This window comes from Nicotiana sylvestris, chromosome 6 (genome assembly GCF_000393655.2).
Source record: "Nicotiana sylvestris chromosome 6, ASM39365v2, whole genome shotgun sequence".
Lineage (NCBI taxonomy): Eukaryota > Viridiplantae > Streptophyta > Magnoliopsida > Solanales > Solanaceae > Nicotiana > Nicotiana sylvestris.
The window spans coordinates 33,072,705-33,091,137 of NC_091062.1; the positions used below are offsets into that span (position 1 = coordinate 33,072,705).

General features: G+C 35.4%; 2 protein-coding genes across 2 annotated transcripts; one reads left to right on the forward strand and one right to left on the reverse strand.

Annotated features, from left to right (window-relative positions):
- Positions 1 to 11,508: 11,508 nt before the first annotated feature.
- Positions 11,509 to 11,850, reverse strand: LOC138870452 (uncharacterized). Its single transcript, XM_070148256.1, has one exon. It carries the CDS (start codon positions 11,848 to 11,850, stop codon positions 11,509 to 11,511), a length of 342 nt encoding a protein of 113 aa, XP_070004357.1.
- An 899-nt stretch (positions 11,851 to 12,749) lies between these two features.
- On the forward strand, positions 12,750 to 17,319 carry LOC104235022 (persulfide dioxygenase ETHE1 homolog, mitochondrial-like). Its single transcript, XM_009788691.2, has 9 exons — positions 12,750 to 13,091; positions 14,681 to 14,809; positions 14,920 to 15,027; positions 15,493 to 15,627; positions 16,334 to 16,375; positions 16,504 to 16,563; positions 16,646 to 16,699; positions 16,979 to 17,003; positions 17,089 to 17,319. Exons 1-9 carry the CDS (start codon positions 12,855 to 12,857, stop codon positions 17,163 to 17,165), a joined length of 867 nt encoding a protein of 288 aa, XP_009786993.1. The 5' UTR covers positions 12,750 to 12,854; the 3' UTR covers positions 17,166 to 17,319.
- The last annotated feature ends 1,114 nt before the right edge of the window (positions 17,320 to 18,433 follow it).

Genomic DNA, 18,433 nt, shown 5'->3' on the forward strand with positions numbered 1-18,433 from the left:
ATGGTTTTTTTCATTTTTGGTACACCTGTCCTAGACAGACCCAACCCCTGTGTTGAGTCTCCAAAGTCAAATGCACGTGATGCAAACAAACGTTCCTACTAGGGATCCGGCATGAGGTCTTGTTATACTAGGTTTGAAAACCTGGGTTTGTTGTTCTAGACCCGGGTTACCCGAGCGAACAGCTCGAGCCGAGGGGGGCAGCGTACCGGAAATACAGAAGCTTCACCGGCTTTGCAACTTGTCCGAACCTCGTTCTAAATTTGGGATATGACTCTAACAGAAGAGAAGTCATATGAAGTGCACACTTCTCCATGATATAGAAGACTCAGAGAGAGAAGGGGTTTCGTAGCAATTTATATACAGTTCACATAATATCAAAGCGGTAAAAGCAATAATTAGCACATTAGGTCCAAACATGTAACAAAATCAGATAATGGATAAGGCCAACTATAACAATTCATCTAAGCTCGAATTCTTGAACCCTGAATCAGAGATTCTGGGTTCGTGTCCCCAGTAGAGTCACTAGAGCTGTCACACCTCCTTTTTTACCTACACCTCCAAAAAAAAGGTATAAGAGAGTTTTTCCAATTAAAGTGACAATCAAAACGGGATTGTTTATATTAAGAAATTCAGAGCCGCCACTTGGAAGATTTATAGTGTCCCAAGTCACCGATTAAATCCCGAATCGAGGAGAAGATTGACTCTATTTTACAGTCCGCGAACTAGAAATCCGGGTAAGGGATTCTGTTAACCCAGGAGAAGGTGTTAGGCATTCCCAAGTTCTGTGGTTCTAGCACGGTCGCTCAACTACTATAATTGGCATAATTATCTGATTTTAAGACGTTTTGAACCTATGTGCATTTTAACCTTAAAACCGCTTTTATTCAATTTAACGAAGATTTAACGTCGTCTAAAATATGTCTTTGGATTGCACCACATGAAATGCACCCTCAATCTGAAACACATTTTATTCAACGTTGTTGAGATTTGGATTTGGGTCACATGAAATGCACACCCGAGTTTAGGAAGGTAATGTTATTAAAATAACGCGCCTAAAATAATTACGCATTTTTAACTTTGCGAGAGCCATAAAAATTTGCTAAACGGCGCGCCTTGAATTCTAAGGAATGAACAAGATTAATTAAATGAGGGCCACACATTTTGAGATTTTGTTGGGCGCGACACACCCCAATTTATTTTTAAAAGGGAATTCAAACAAAATTTCGGAGGGCCATAAACTATTTTTGTTATTTAACATGGCTCACATCCACTAATTAAATAAGGAAGTTGGAAGGATTCTAATTATTTTTTTAACCAAAAGATTCTATCCGGCTAATTTACTAAAGCACATCGTATTAATGAATCAAATGCTAAAAAGGAAAACTACTTCGAACATGCAACTGAACAAACCCCTTTGAAAAGTGCCTTTTAGCTTTGGGCTCAAGGTAAGCCCAATTCATAACTTGGATTTGTGGGATTGAGTTGCCTGACCCAAACTTTGGATTTAAAAATATTTTGCACACATTAAAAGAAATCTAGATCTCCTACAACTCTTTTTATATCACGCACTTCGGATCCAATCCGGTCTCACGATGATCTAATAATCAACGGATGAGTTACTGGGCCCTAAAGACCAGCCCAGCCAAACAAATTATCTTTGCAAATAATTTCAAGCTTCAAAGCTCGATGGGCCCAAAACCTGGAAGGACAAGGCTAAGGACCCGGACTCGACATCGAGTCCTTACTACAACAGACGACCCTTTTGCATTTAATCATAATCAACAGCCCTTTCTAATACTAACATTAATCAATCCGAAATAACAATTAAATTCATGCCTCAACTTCACTATTCTAATTTGGTAGCTAACGAACGTTTTGTGTAATCTAAAATTACCAACGCATTGTGGAATACAGAATCAACTACTCTTCTAACAATAATAAAAAAACTGAAGAATTAAAACAAATGGGAATCATCAGGCGTTAAATATCATTCCATTTACATTTTGACATGAGTCTCATTACTTATAGCATAGCTTTATTCTAAACATGATAAAATAAGAGAGTGAATCAATAAGTCAAATGGGAAAGTGAACAAAAGAGACCTATAATGAAACAAAAATTTTCATTTTCTTCCTCAAAACATCACATGAGTCAGTCTTTACATTTTTGAGATCAAAGGTAGGTACCTGAGTATGACAAAACATAATCAGAAATCGAATTAGAGATCCAGAAGAAGCAGCAACAACAGTAAACAGCAGTAGCAGTAACTCAGTAGGAATCAGCTCAAACCAACAATAAAATAGTGTTTTCCAAACAATAAACCCAAAGCAGTTTTTACAATATCTAAAATTCAACTCATTTTTAGCCCAGAATCAGCTTTCAAAACCAGATTAAACTATCCTCAAACCCATGTGAATCAGAGATGCTTCAGAAATTTGAAACCTCAGGAATTATAGAAACCAATTCAATGGAACAGTAGTTTTCTATCCAAAATCTTAGCCGTTTTTTATTTTTAGACTTGTATGCTCTATTTTTTTCTTTTTTTAAAAGTCCCCCTTAAATGCCAAGTAGATATGCCTTTATAGGCAAGGCATTAGGGCAGCCCTTAGGAACTAGTTTTGCATTTGCCCCTTTTTTAATTTTTATATTAGCTCAAATACCCCTAAGTAGTTTTTAGAATTTCAAAACAATCCCCAATACCACTTTCAAGAAGCTTCCCAAGCAGTTACAAAAACGATTCCTTACCTACACTTCCCAAATTAACCCCTGCAACCCCTGAAATTACCCCTGAACCCAAACGGGTCATGGGTCAATTTTGACCCAACTGTTTCAATTCTAAATCTGGGCTAACCCCTTTCCTTTGGACCCAAGTCCATTTCAATAATTCAAATAGAGAAGTCCAGAGGGCAGACAAACAGACTAGTATTGAAATCAGATGGACTTTTGTACTAACGCTCCCACTACGGCCCAAAATTTAGAAATAAGGAAATTAAGCAACCACTAAACTAATGAATCCAACCAACCTAAAAGGGAAAACAACAATTAACTTCAAAACTGAACTAAGAAAAAACATGCAAAGATGATTTTTGAGAAAACGGAATGAAAGAAAAAAATAAAATAAAAGAAGATAACAATACAAACAATGGAAAAGAAAAAGGCGGGAATACCTACCAAATTGAACGGACAACCGACTTGGACCGATCTTTGAGGACTCTTCAAATTTTGGCTGAAATAGACCCTAACTGGGTGTTCTCGACTGAAAACATGCGATTAAGGTCAAATTCGACCTTAAATTCTCCATCGTCTTGCCGGTTTGATTTTCTGGGGTTTTAGGGTTCACTCTCGATCTAATATTTGAGGAGTTCTGGGGAAATTTGAAGACAACAAAGTGGGGATTTGAGATGAGGGGAGTGAGGTAGTTCTAGGGTGTAATTTTGGGATCGATTGGTTGCCGGCCGCCGCCGTAGGCGATTTCCGGCGGGTGGCTGGCGGTGGCGATTTAGAGAGACGAAGGGGTCTCTGGGAGTGCAAGGTGAGAGATGAAATGGGGGGGGGTAGGAGTTTGGACATATAAATATTAAAAGGACCCTTACTTTCGGACCGTCCGATTAAATAAAATCAACGGTCCAGATCGAGGGGCCTTCAAACGGGGTCGTTTGGTCGATGGGGGGACTGGACCGGGTATGGAGTGGGTTTTGGGCTGGTCTGGGCGGGTATTTGGGAATTTTAATTGGCCTGGGGGAAAATGAATTGATTTTGGCCCAAAACAGATTTTTCCTCTTCTATTTCCTTTTCCTTTTCAATTCTTATTTTTTTTCTCTTTAATTTCTTTGTAAATTAAAATAAAAAAAATAAATCTAAATTAATTCCTACTCCAAATTATCTAATAAAATTAATTATTACAAACAATACTTACTACTATTAATTAAAACCAAATTAAAGGAAAACTACCAAAATTCAAGAATTAAAAAGCAAAAATAAACTATTTTTTGTGATTTTTCCAATTCTTATAAAACAACTAATTTACTACTTAATTCGAAAATGTAAAGTTAAATCCTAAATGCAAATGCAACATATTTTTTATTTTTCATTAATTAAATAAAATAACATGCACAGACAAATGCAGAAAATACCACAAAAATCCACAAAATTGCAAACAATGAGAAAAATTATTTTGTTTTGAATTGGTGGGAGTAATTCGTATAGGGCAAAAATCACGTGCTCAATATAGCATGAGGAAGTATGCATCTCTATGCTTGTATGTCATGTATGCATGTGAATGCCATGTATCTCAAAGATAAAACATGTACTCACACTCTTAGAGTACTCAATCTCATTGCCTTGCATCTTCTCTTACTAAGCTCAATACTTAGCACACTAAATCACTCATCGGTCCTCACGCAGTCATCACTCTCTCCAGTCTCACTCACGGGCTCAAAATGTCATGAAACTAGCCCGACAACAATCATATGATGCATCAACAATAACAGCCAAGACTGAGATACAATATGAATGCATGAATATGACTGAGTACAAAATATCAATGAAAATCAGTGAGATGACAACAAGAAATAACCACTATGGGTACAAACAATATCAGTATAAAGCCTAAACATGATATTTAGTATGATTGACAGCTCAATTACTTTATCACATGATGAAAACACAAATATCAACAAAATAGGGCCACTATACAGGGCCATAGGAACAATAGAGTCCCATTTCACAGGGTGCACACCCACACGCCTCTCACCTAGCATGTGTGTCACCTCAATACCATACACATAACACGTAGTTCGGGTTTCATACCCTCAGCACTAAGCTTAGAAGAGTTACTTATCTTAAACAAGCTAATTCCGCCACCAAGCAAGCCAATCGATGCTCCAAGAATCCCATCACGCACCTTTCGACCTCCGAATGGCTCGAAACTAATAAAAACTAACTCAAATACATCAAATAATTCTAAAGGAACCAATCCCAATCGAAAAAGGTCGAATCTTTAATTAAAAGCCCAAAATCGGCCAAAAAGCCCAACCCGGGCCCGCACTTCAGAACCCAACAAAACTCACAAAATTCCGTCAACCCATTCAATTACGAGTTCAACCATACTAGTTTTACCCAAATACGACTCCGAATCGGTGTTCAAAACTCAAAAATTCATATTATGAAAATTTACGCCAAAACCCCCAATTTCTTCTTTAAAATTCATCAACCAAAAATTAAAATCGAAGATAGATTCATGAAATATAACCAAAATCGAGTAGAGAACACTTACCCCAATTCATATGCTGAAAAATGCCTCGAAAAGTTGCCCAATTCCGAGCTCCACTACTTAAAATATGTTAAATGCATAAAACTCTCGTTTTAACATTGTTCTACCTCGTTTCTTGTGCCAAAAGATCTTGAAACTCACTTTTGATACCTCCAAAAAATTCCTTGTGAAATTCTAATCAAGATAACCTCTTGAATCACTCAATATGATCTTATATTGAAGGATATATATTGGTTTTAATATTTGGAAATAGTGCAGATTTTTAAATACACAGCAGTGGCAATTTCGTAATTAATATGAAAAATCTGGCAACTCAATTTTTAGTAAAATGACCATAAATCCTCATACGATGTCCAAATTTAACGATTCTTTTTGTTATGGCTCTGTAATTATGATACGGATCTAATGCTTCAATAAAAACAGAAATCAGAGCTTATTTGTTCAATGTGGTATCATTTATGCTTGAAGAAACGACGTCGAAACATAAGAAAAACGAGCGCAACACAACCCAAACCTATCCGAAACTTACCTAAGCCCCTCGGGACCCCACCTAAACATACCAAAAAGTTCCATATCATAATACGGGCATACTCGAGGCCTCAAAACACACATAACAATATCGAAACGACGAAATGCACCTCAAATTAAACTTAATGAACTTTCGAACTTTCGACTACCAAAAACCCACGCCGAAACATATCAAATCAACTTGGAATGAATCCAAATTTTGCACATAAGTCCTAATACATCATACGGAGCTACTCGTGCCCCCAAACTACCAAGCGAAGTGATAATGCTCAAAACAATCGGTCGAGTCATTACAAAAACCTTCAGGTTGCTTTATGTAGATGTCTTCTTTAAGGTCACCATGCAAGAAAGCAATTTTAACATCTAGCTGCTCCAAATGCAAATTTTCTGCAGCTAAGATACTTAGCACCAACTTGATAGTAGTTAATTTGACTACAGGAGAGAAGATCTCTTTGTAGTCAATTCCTTTCTTCTGCTGAAATCCTTTTACTACCGATCGTGCTTTGTATCTCTTCTTATCGTCATGCTCTTCCTTGATCCTGTATACCCACTTGTTCTGCAATGCCTTCTTCCCTTTTGGTAACTCTATAAGTATCCATGTTTAATCTTTTGAAGAGAATTCATCTCTTCTTTCATGGCTAGCTTTCACTTATCAGAGTTTATCACATGTATTGCTTCAACAAAATGCTCTGGTTCTCCAACATCAATCAAAAATAAATAATGGAGAGAGGGAGAGAGGGGGAGAGAGAGAGAGAGAGAATTAACCTATCTGGAGCATTTGTGACTCTTTTCGAACTCCTCAATGTAGGTTCAGGAGTAACTAACCCCAAGTTTGATTCAAGTCCTGGCTCCAGATGTGGTTCTCCATCTAATTCTATCATTGGTTCTGGTTCTGATTCTGATCTAGATTATCCTTATGGTTCTGCATCGTCAATTTCAGAATTAGTTGTAATCTCTCTAGCCACTTCATTTTCTGAGATTTCTTTTAACTCAATTTTTTCAGATGTCTGTTTGCTGGTGTTGGTTGGTTCTACTCCAAGCTTGTTCATGTACATCACATTTTCATTGAATGTAACATTCCTATATCTTAAGATAATTCTATTATGATCATCCCAAAATCGATAACTAAAATTATCATCACCATAGCCAATAAAGAAATATTTCTTGGCTTTAGGATTAAGCTTATCTCTATCACTAGAGTTTACATGCACATAAGCAACACAATAAAAAAAATTTCAGATGTGAGAGAGTTACCTCCTTTCCTGTCCATACCTCCCCAGGAATTTCAAAATTCAGCGATGCAGAGGGTCCCCTATTTATGAGGTAAGCTACCGTGTTAACATCCTCAGCCCAAAAATACTTCGGCAACACATAATATATTCTCATACTTTCGACTCGTTCATTCAGGGTTCTGTTCATCCTCTCAGCGATGCCATTTTGTTCCGGTGTTCCAGGAACTATCTTGATCATTCTGATCCCATTCTCAAAGTAGAATGCTTTGAACTCTTGACTATCATACTCTCCTCTATTGTCAGACTTCGGACATTTTAACTTTAGGTTTGTCTGATTTTCAACTTCAGCTTTCCATATTTCAAAAGGTAACAAACACATCAGATTTATTTTTCAGAAAATAAACCCTATCTTTCTCATGGAATCATCAACGAAGGTGACAAAATAGCATGAGCCTTCTAGAGAAATTACAGGAGCTGGTCTCCACACATCTGTATGCACTAGTTCCAGCTTCTCTTTCTTTGGCGTCCTTCCCACCTTTGAGAAACTAACTCTCTTTTGTTTTCCGTAAATGCAATCTTCGCACAAACCTAATTCAACATGTTTGAGGTTTGGAAACGTTTTTTTGATGCTAACAGCTTCATTCCCTTCTCACTCATATGCCCAAGCCTCTGGTGCCACAGTGTTGAGTCACGACCATGGTCAACTACTGCTATAGTATCTCTCTGTATTGCGGTTGCATACAATGTTCCTTTCTTGTAGTCTCGTGCCACAACCAAATTTCCTTTGGTTATTTTCCATGATCTGTTACTGAATACTGTTGTGTATCCTTCACTATCAATCTGATCCATAGATATCAGATTTTTCTTGAGGCCAGGAACATGCCGGGCATTTTGTAATTTCCATAGCGTCCCTTGTGAAATCTTTATATGAACGTCACCTTTCCCAACAATATCTAGAGGTTCGCCATCTTGCTAGATAAACCTTCCGAATTTTCCAGTAATATAATTATGCAATAATTCTCTGCATGTGGTAGTGTGAAAGGATGGACCTGAGTCCAGAATCTAAGATTCGACTGGACTGTTTGCAAAACAAATTAGTGCATCACCGACTTGTTCAGCAATTACATTTGCTGAATTTTCATCATTCTTCTTCTTTGGTTCTCTACACTGACTACTGTAGTGACTCTTTTTATCACAATTCCAACAAGTAATGTCTTTGCGATTTTTGGATTTCCCTCTTCTCCTTGACTTTGATCTGCCACGACCATGACTCTGTCCTCTTTGGCTGCTTCTCCCCTTGCTTTCGGTATTAAAAGCAGATTATGGGGAATCACTTGATTCTCTCCGGCGAATATCTTCGCTTAGAACCAAGTCTCTAATATCATCCAATTTGAGTTTGGTACTACCTGATGAACTGCTAACTGCAATTACTGTTCTAGACCAACTCTCCGGTAGAGATGATAGTAGAATCAACGCCCTGACTTCGTCGTCAAATGTTACTCAACTGAGTTAATATTATATTAAACTCATTGATATGTTCCGTAACAGATCCACCTTATGTCATATTTAAGTTGAACAATCGATGCATCAAATAGACTTTATTTGAATCAAATGGCTTCTCGTACATATTTGATAATGCCTTTACTAGGCCTGTAGTGGTCTTCTCGTTAATGCTGTTAAATGCCACATTTAGTGTTAGGGTCAAATGAATCACACCAAGAGCTTGGCGATCTAATAGATCTCAATCCGTGTTTGCCATATTCTCTGGTTTTATCCCGGTCAGAGGTAAGTATAATTTTTTCTGGTACAAATATTCTTCTATTTGCATTTTTCAAAATCCAAAATCTTTGTCATTGAACATGTATACTCTTTTTCCTTCACTAGAATTTTTTTTACTAGGTTTTTCCTAGTAAGATTTTAACGAGTCACATTATATACTAATGGAAATTCAAGGGGCAGTATTATAAATAATATTAAGAATGAATGTCCATGCATTATGAAGTTACTTGGGAGCAAGTTAGTTAGTCATAAACTAGTCTAGTTACTTCGTCACCAAGATTGGTTACTTGGCCATCAAGACTAGTTACTTGGTCACCAAGCAACTCTATTATAAATAGGAGACTTTTCTACTCATTTGTATAACATAATGAAGAAAGGTTTATTAATTATCTCCCTCTAAATTCCTCTTGTGTTACTTTATTCCATATTATTTCATAACATATTTAATCTTGTGCTAAAATTATTCTAATGGCTTGTCCAATTCTATCATTAGATTATGAATATAAAATTTATGACTTATAAGAATCAATAATTTAATTTTTCATGTAAATCTAAAATGCTATACACTAAATCATCTGCTATATGGTACAAGTACACACAGATAAATACAAGTCTATTTTAAACCAAATTTTATTATATTAAATAAATTAATAAATAATTATTCCATAAAGAATACTATAACAAAATACATAGATTATAGTATATACTAATAATATTGACAATGTAGAGAACATTACAATATCATATATTGTAACATATATCTAATAGAAGTTAATTATCATTTTATTAAGTTACCATCTGCACACTTGAGTTTGACTTTTAAATCAAAGAGGACAAGTAAAAATATAACTTAGTTTTAATTTTTGTCCAATTTGATTTACTATTTTTATTCGTTAATCATTGTCTTTTTTTCAATCAAAAAATAATAATGAGGAGCATGATGCATCTATTTCTCTTTTTTCTTTCTCTTTCTGATTTTTAATTTTTTGGAGAGTAGTTCAAAAAAATGTACATGAAAAATAGAGCTGTCTGACCGAGAATCAATGAATGAAAATGGCCTGGTATAGGATAATTCTTCCAGATTTTTCAGGTATTTAGTAGTGGCATATTAAAAGGAAAGTTTCACGAAAGATTCTATCTTCGGTTAAGATAAATGTGCAAAATGGGTTTATTTAAGTTTAATAAATTAATAAATTTGGTCTATAGTACCCTTCAATTTAATATAGGCAATATTATGTTTGCACATAGACAACAAGATTTTTTTTCGGATCTGCACATAATAAGGTTAATCATGAGCTCGATTTGGGTGCGAACTTGGAAATTTTGGTATTCACATTTCTTTTTCAATAGTGGGGTTGTCATCTAATCGCTCCATCGACACTCGTATTTCCTTTTGCCATTTCGAGGGCTATGTAAAGATATTTTTTTCTAATGTGTGACGATCAAAATCTTCACCATAATAACTAGTTTGAACCATGCTCTAAAGATAAGAGAGGGTCGCTTATGTAGTAAGCACCCTCCAACCTTGAGGTTGCAAGTTTGAGTCATCAAGGAAACATAACGGGGAAGCTTCTAGGGAGGGGTAAAAAAAATCATGCTCTAAATAGTTCATAAGTCATGACACATTAACAAGATTTGATGTTATTTTTATTTTATATATCTTGTTAAATTGTTTCAAGTTATGACAAATCTTGATACTATTTTTATTTTTCAATTAGTTTCTTAGAACCTTCCTTACAAAAGTTCTTTTTATTTTTTATTGTTGGTTTTTTCATTCAAAAAAAAAAAAACAATTGATAGTTAAGAGATGTTACAAATTAAGTCAACAGTCGTGGAAAACTGAAAAAAGATCACTAATTTGATTATGACATCTTGATAAGAGAAAAATTATTAGTTTCAATCCACATGTTCAGACCTATACAATTTTTTAACTAGTCAAATCAGATCATATCTCGATAAACAGCATTGTTAGTTAAGCAAACGTCTAATTTTTTAAAATTTATATCGACTTTTAAATCATACTTTTTTTTTTGGTTTTCATCCGGTGTCCGGTACTCGCATTGAAGCTCGATTATATCCGGATTCGCGCCGCGTAGGGCCCCATTCGGGGGGAGACGCTCCATACCAAGAATTTTTCCATACCCAGAGCTCAAAATCGAGACCTCTGATTAAGGGGAAAGCGATCTCATCCACTGCACCACATCCTTTGGTGGTGTTAAATCATACTCATATTCTGCAGTTTGTTGTGCTTAGCTGTCTCTTTTTTTATACAGTCAACGAACCAATCTAAATCTTAGGAACATAACATAAAACTCTCTACAACATCTCTACTCAAAAGTTTTATTATGAGGTTCTCAACTTTTGTATTATTAAGTCAACAACAACCGCCATGGTAATCTCACTAGTGGGGTCTGGAGAGGGTAGTATGTACGCAGACCTTACCTCTATCCTGAGAGATAGAGAGGTTGTTTCCAGGAGACTCTCAGCTCAAGAAGACGACAAGAGACCATATATTAGTACTATCAATAGAATCATAATAAAATAATAGCAATATAAAAAAAACACGAAATAGATGGAAAGTACAACAATAACCAGTAGGTAAAGACCGACATCAGTAGAAACCACTAACATCCTAAGACTAAATCCTAACTGGCAAGTCTCACTCTGATGCACCGCAGAAATATTTACAACTACCTCCTAACCTATAACCTTAATGCTCGACCTCCACAGTTCCCTGTCAAGGGTCATGTCCTCAGTAATCCTAAGTCGTGCCATGTCCTGTCTGATCACCTCTCCCCAATACTTCTTGGGCCGTCCTATACCTCTCCTCGTGTCCACCACAGCTAGTCGCTCATATCTCCTCACCGGAACATCAATGCTCCTCCTCTGAATGTGCCCGAACCATCTGAGTCTTGCTTCCCTCATCTTGTCCTCCACGGGGGCTACGCCCACCTTCTCCCGAATAACTTCATTCCTAATCTTATCCATCTTACTATGCTCGCACATCCACCTCAACATCCTCATCTCTGCTACTTTCATCTTCTGGATATGTGAGTTCTTAACCGACCAACATTCGGTCCTAGTTCCAAATTAAAGGGCTGAAAAGATTCTAGTCCAAACTTATCTAACTAACTGGCCGGGTTGGGATTGTCTCATGTGCAAAGTTAATTTTGACAATTAAGATAATGTTTATAAGTTCTTATTAACTAATGATCTCAGTTTGTTAAATTCGTATTGTAAATAATGGTACAAATTGAGATATTAGATGATAAGAACTTATAAAAATATTATCTTAATGGTGGATGTTTTTGATAAAGATATTACAGAAACTTTGATGAGTAAAGTTGCCACGTACCTTTTGATGGTGGGAGCTAGCAAGTACATGAAGATATGTTTATACAATAAAAAGAAAAGAAAAAAAATCAAATAAAAATATATAAAAAAATTTTAATTACAGTTAAAACTTTTTTTTAAGGTTTGACTTTAGGCCACTAGTTAGAGAAAAATAACTTTCCTATTTTGAGATAGAAGGGTCTTTGGTTATAGTAATCAATTGGGAGACAACTTAAAGGATAATCTTTACTCTTTATGTTCCCTTTAATTGAATTTTTTTGGTCAATATTTGATTTTTTTAAATATTAAGAAGGAATTATTTTTTATTTTTTTTACAAAGTTGTCTTTGGAGTAAAGAACCTAGGATTATTTGTTATATTTGCAATAAATAAATTAATACTAAAAGTTAAATTCTTTTATATGCGTGAAAAATAGCCACAAAAAAAAAAAAATCAATTAAGGCGCAAAGCTTCTAGACACTTGGGTCATATAGTGCGGTGTATAGGAAGTTTACAAGTGGACGCTTTTACCGCCAACGCCCCTTGATTCGTTGAAAGTGGCATCAACTTTCGGGTAAAGCACGTATGACCTCCATTAATGGAAATCATTCTCAATTGGAAAATTCTATTGGAATTGGTCACAAGTCACAACTTCTTCTTTGGTTTTGGAATCTTGACATTTGATGCATATACAATCATAACCATTTAATAATGATGCTGAGTTTCCGCTGTTTTCGTTTCTCTACATCATCACCTTCTTCTTATAACTTCTCTATTTTCTTGCCAAAACCTCATAGCTTTCTTCCTTTTACATTTTCACTAAAAATGACGTCGTCTTCAGCACAAAGCACGCCTTCTAAACTGCTTTTCCGTCAGTTATTTGAGAAGGAGTCGTCTACCTATACTTACCTTCTTGCTGATGCTTTGCATCCTGAAAAACCAGCACTGGTAAAATTATGCAACTCAGCTTTTTTTGTTCATATTGAACTTCTCTTTTCAATCTTGATTGATGGGGTTTTCATGGGTTGTGATTAGCGTATTGTTGAACTGTATTACCATCTCATCTGAAATGTTAAGCTAATACACTATTTTTTAAATTTAGTTATATCTTCAATACACACTCGATTCCTTCTTATGAGCTAATCACGTGAAAACTTCTTTTGATAACGGGTGATGTGAGACTTGAACGACCTTTACTTGATGTGATATCATGTTGAAGTATGTGACCGTCTTATCTTGTTAGAGATAGGACGTTTTTATTTATCAGTTGTGTCTTTTACTGTAGTAATTCTGTGTTGCTCTAGTGGTCAAAATATGGAATAAACAAGAGCTCTTACGAAAGATTGCAGCTCTTTTTGTCTTTTACGATCTTTGTTAGTATGAAACTACACGAGTAAACTGTTGGAATCGGTAGCAAAATATAATGGAAAGAATGAGGTTCGGCTCAATGCTACGCCTCTGCCTCCAATTTATGAGTCGTGGGTTCCAGTCAAATTCGGAACGCGTTCAACCTTTAGGTTCTTATATCTAAACCCATTTACACTTTCAAAATTATGAGTTCAGAATTTAATATTTGTAAGAAACTTTAGTGATATTTCACATATGTATGTGTCGAAAGTAGTGATTCAGTTGAATCCATTGATTATATTGCGCCTCTGGTCACATTGGCATAAGTGGCTAAGTAGGGAACCACTATTGATTCCTTCAAGGTATGGGGGGATAAAAAGAAACATAGTCGAAGAAAGAAACTAAGGTACAAGGATATTCTTTTCCATATTGATCGCTAGATAAACATTTGGAATTTCATGCATTAGTCATTTTAAACGTGTTTTATGTGAAATAAGTGAATGGTGTATACTCAGTATTTATGAAGTCTAGCTTTTGGTTTAAAAACAAGATGAAGGAAAGCAACTGTGAGATAGAGAATCACTATTTAGCGGAGAAACCTTGAAGTTATGAGTCGATTATAGGTGAGCACTCTGTATTCTGTTTTCCATCCTTTAACTACCGATAATGCTAAGCATATGTGCCCTTTTGATGTAAATAACTGTGAATTCACTTGCCTGAGACAAGAGGAAGGGGGAGATAACTAACTATACTATTTTGGTATTTATGCTAGCTTATATCAGGATTAGCCAACTTAATACATAATTTGCTTATATTTGGAATCACCTCATATATAGATAATCGAGTTCAAATCCGAATATAATCAATTGAAAAGATAAACAGGAAGATAGCATAGATGGTAGGAGCTTATCTGTTGGCAACTAGTATCTTCTGTTAAGGTGACTGTTGCCATAAATGCATCATCGAGCTCGACATCCATTTAATTTTTTAGTTTTCTACAATTAGATTTATTCATCAACTTCTGCTCTCAGTTAAACTTTTTATTAGCAAGACCTGTCTTTTGAATTGAGGAATAAAGAATCGTTTGTTTCTTCATTTCAGATTTTGTAACTTACCTCTCATTTTCTGCGTGGTGCGTTATGTTAAATTTATCCATTCAGAATTAACTGATGTAAGTAATACAACTGCAGCTGATCGACCCGGTGGACAAAACAGTGGATCGTGATCTTGCACTTGTTAAAGAATTAGGTTTGAATCTTATATATGCTATAAACACGCATGTACATGCCGATCATGTTACTGGCACCGGCTTGATTAAGGTCCGATTTATTTTCTTCGAATATGATAACTGATTACCAACAATTTCTTCTTGATACTTTTATCACCCACCCTATTTTCTGGTGCTTCATTATTGTTTTCATTCTTGCAGACTAAGGTGCCTGATGTAAAATCAATCATTTCCAAAGCAAGCAATGCAAAAGCCGATCTTTTTGTTGAACCTGGTGATAAAATCTATTTTGGTGATATTTTTCTGGAGGTATGCAGACATATGTTTTTGCATATAAGATAGTAGTACTTCTTTTGGTGATAAATGTGCATATAAAGGATACTTAAGTTTAGATTTTGTTCAAATGGTTGTAAAGGTCGAAAATCATAACGATGAATTGAATGGTTCTATGAAGCTCCCGTTGGGAGAAAATTTAGTACGATTCTGACATGTCATGTCATAAACATCTAAGCGACTCGCAAACACATGACAATGCTATCAGTTGACCATGTGATTCTATTTTAGAAAAGATGAAACTGCTTTAGTATTTTTCCAATTTAGTCAGCCTAGTGGCTGGTAAGATTCTTCAACAGTTCTATGGGACCAAATAAAATAGGACAAGGGATACAAGACGAATGCCTACCAAAAATTTAACGAATATCTGGCTGTAGCTCAAATTTCTGGCTGATATTTACTTTCTATCTTTGAGTTACATCCTGATACATTACAATACAGGTTCGTGCAACTCCTGGTCATACATTGGGCTGTGTCACCTATGTTACAGGAGATGGACCCAATCAGCCTCAGCCAAGGATGGCATTTACTGGTGATGCTCTTTTGATACGGGGATGTGGACGGACAGACTTTCAGGTACATCTTCTTGCTGCAGTATGTCATTTTAGCTAAATTCTGCTGGACCTTGGGCCAAAAGAAAATTGAGAGCGTCTGCTCCAGCACATTTAAATGCGCTCCTTAAATACCTAAGATATTGATCAGTTTCTAGCTTACAAAATGTAAATGATGCTCTAAGATCGAGAATGTTCTTGAGGGGTAGGCTTAATGCTCTGTTTGGGACCAGGAAAGGAAGGATTATGTGAAGAAAACTATTGATAAAGTAGTTGCCTGTAAACATTATATATGGATTTTATAATATCTAAGGGATGGGGTTAATGCTCTATTTGGCAAAGAAAACTATTGAATGACATTGTCTGTAACATTATATTTGGATTTTATATCCCTTGCTGAAAATTTAAGACAAAGATGTCATCCAAACTACTTCACTAATTCAAGAACAATTATTATGTTACCAAATTTAGAATATCCTGGTCTTGGATGTCGTCAGATATACATAGTTAAACCAAAAAACTTTGTTACACAAATTTCAATCTTTAATTGGCCGAGGTTGCCAGGGTCCTTCCTCTGAAATCCTGGAAATTGCTTAAAGCAATTATCATCATTGTGCTCAAAAAATGGTGGTCTTTACTTGTTAGTAGTTTGAGGTGGGCCTCAGGAAATGAAATGGGTTTTTCTGTCTTTTAGTATCAAAGTTTACTCATATTTTCCTACTTAATTGCAGGGCGGAAGTTCAGACAAATTATATGATTCTGTTCATTCACAGGCAAGGAAATAGAGCTTGTACATTTATGCATATTGTTACCTGTAAAAGAAAAATATAACAAATGTAATGTTGAATCCATTCTTTTCTTATCCCTACTATTGCTGATCATCATCGCTTTGTGATAGCAGATTTTCACATTGCCCAAAGACACATTGGTGTATCCGGCTCATGACTACAAGGGATTCACCGTAAGGATACACCTATCATCGTTTTTGCCGTTTCTAGTGTTGCATATTTCAACTTGTTTACGCTGGTGCATTTCATTTTCAGGTCAGCGCAGTGGGGGAGGAGATGCTGTACAATCCACGCCTTTCAAAAGATAAGGTACTTCTCCACTAGTAGTTTTTACTCTAGTTTTAGAAGGCTAAGCTTCGCCTTTGTGGTTAAAGAGTGGGGAAACTTGCTGACTGTAGTCACATCGCTTCGCGAAAAGGAATCTATTTAATTTCCATTTGCATCATTGAGCTAACTGTAGTTACCTAAAGTTCTAACTATATGTGTCCATTGTTCTAACTGTATTTAAAGTTATTTTATCTTTCTTTTTCTAAGAAAACCTTGTTCAGTTCTTGCTACTCATATTTACTAAAAAAACAATGTTTGCAGGAAACATTCAAAAACATCATGCAAAGTGAGTAAGCCATTCAAATTCTTTCCTTTTTCCCTCTCGATTGCTTTTTATCTTTAGTTGCTAATGAGGGCACTTTTTTGAGCAGATTTGAATTTGTCATATCCAAAAATGATGGACGTAGCGGTTCCATCTAACATGGTTTGTGGATTGCAAGAGACTTGAAATCTTGTCTTTGATTTGATCCTTTCATGGTACCAGAGGCTGTAAATAGAGAGCAGGGTATACACATTTCGAAGTGTAAATGAACTATACTATTGAATAATGTTGAATAATGGTTCATCCAATATATGAGTTTCCAAAAGCTTTCTTTAGATAATATGAATCTTGAGTGTTTATAACTTCATAATGATCTTTTTTTTACATCCTCTTCTTCTTAGTTGGTTGCTCCAAAGTTATAGTTAAATCATTTGGCTGAAAGATTTTCTTGCATTACGACAGCAGATAGATGACTAAACATGCTACTGCCTATTCTGTCAAAAGTTTTCTATTTTTTTATGCAATCTTTAGACCACAAGCTCACTTATATCTATAGGTTATAACATGACAACTCAAGTACTAAAGACGATTTTTCAGGAGTTGAATGACAATGTGCATATAGTGTAAGGTGTTAAAGGTACTTTCACAATTTCGGCAAAGAATTGTAGCAGAAGCAGAGCAAGGGGTTACCACTGTACTCACACTTCATGGTGCAATGCCAAATGGATTTAAACTTTATGGGTGCAGCATTTAAGATTTTTAGCATTGAACTCATTATATTTTTAAAGCTATGGGTTCAAATCTACTATTTGTTGAAATGTTTGTATATATTGCACATAAATTTATGTGACGCGTCGAAAGTTATAGGTTCAGTTGAACCCGTCACGTATATGCTACATACCCAGGCCAAATGAAGTGCGCCTAAATTAGTAAAAGTACATTACTGAAAAGCTCAAATAGATGGAAAAAGATTGCAGGGGCCATCTTGAAGATGTGCACTTTAACAGCATCAAAACATATTTTATCTTGTGCATCTAAGGATACCTGAGGTTAAAAATGTCTAGGTACATGTGTGTATGGTAGGATGAAAGATATTTTTTTCGAAAAATGTTTCTGAAAATAATTGATTGGAGAGTGAAAAATATTTTCTATAAATTTTTTTACCAAAGATTGATAATAATGTTAACAAGTTACGACGTTGTTTCAATGAATTTGAGTAGTAAAAATTAATAATAATTATAAAGTAAAATGAATTTTGCCCAAATAAGAAGAACATCTTTTTTCAGCAACAATATTTTTGAACACCAAAAATTCTACTTTTGCTATCTGCAAGGAAAAAATACTTACCAAAACGTGTTGGAAAAAAATACACTTATCTAAACGTCCCCTGTGACTTTCTTGTTTCTTTTTATTCTTTTTCATTATTCGAGATGGAGTTGCACATGTGAACGTGG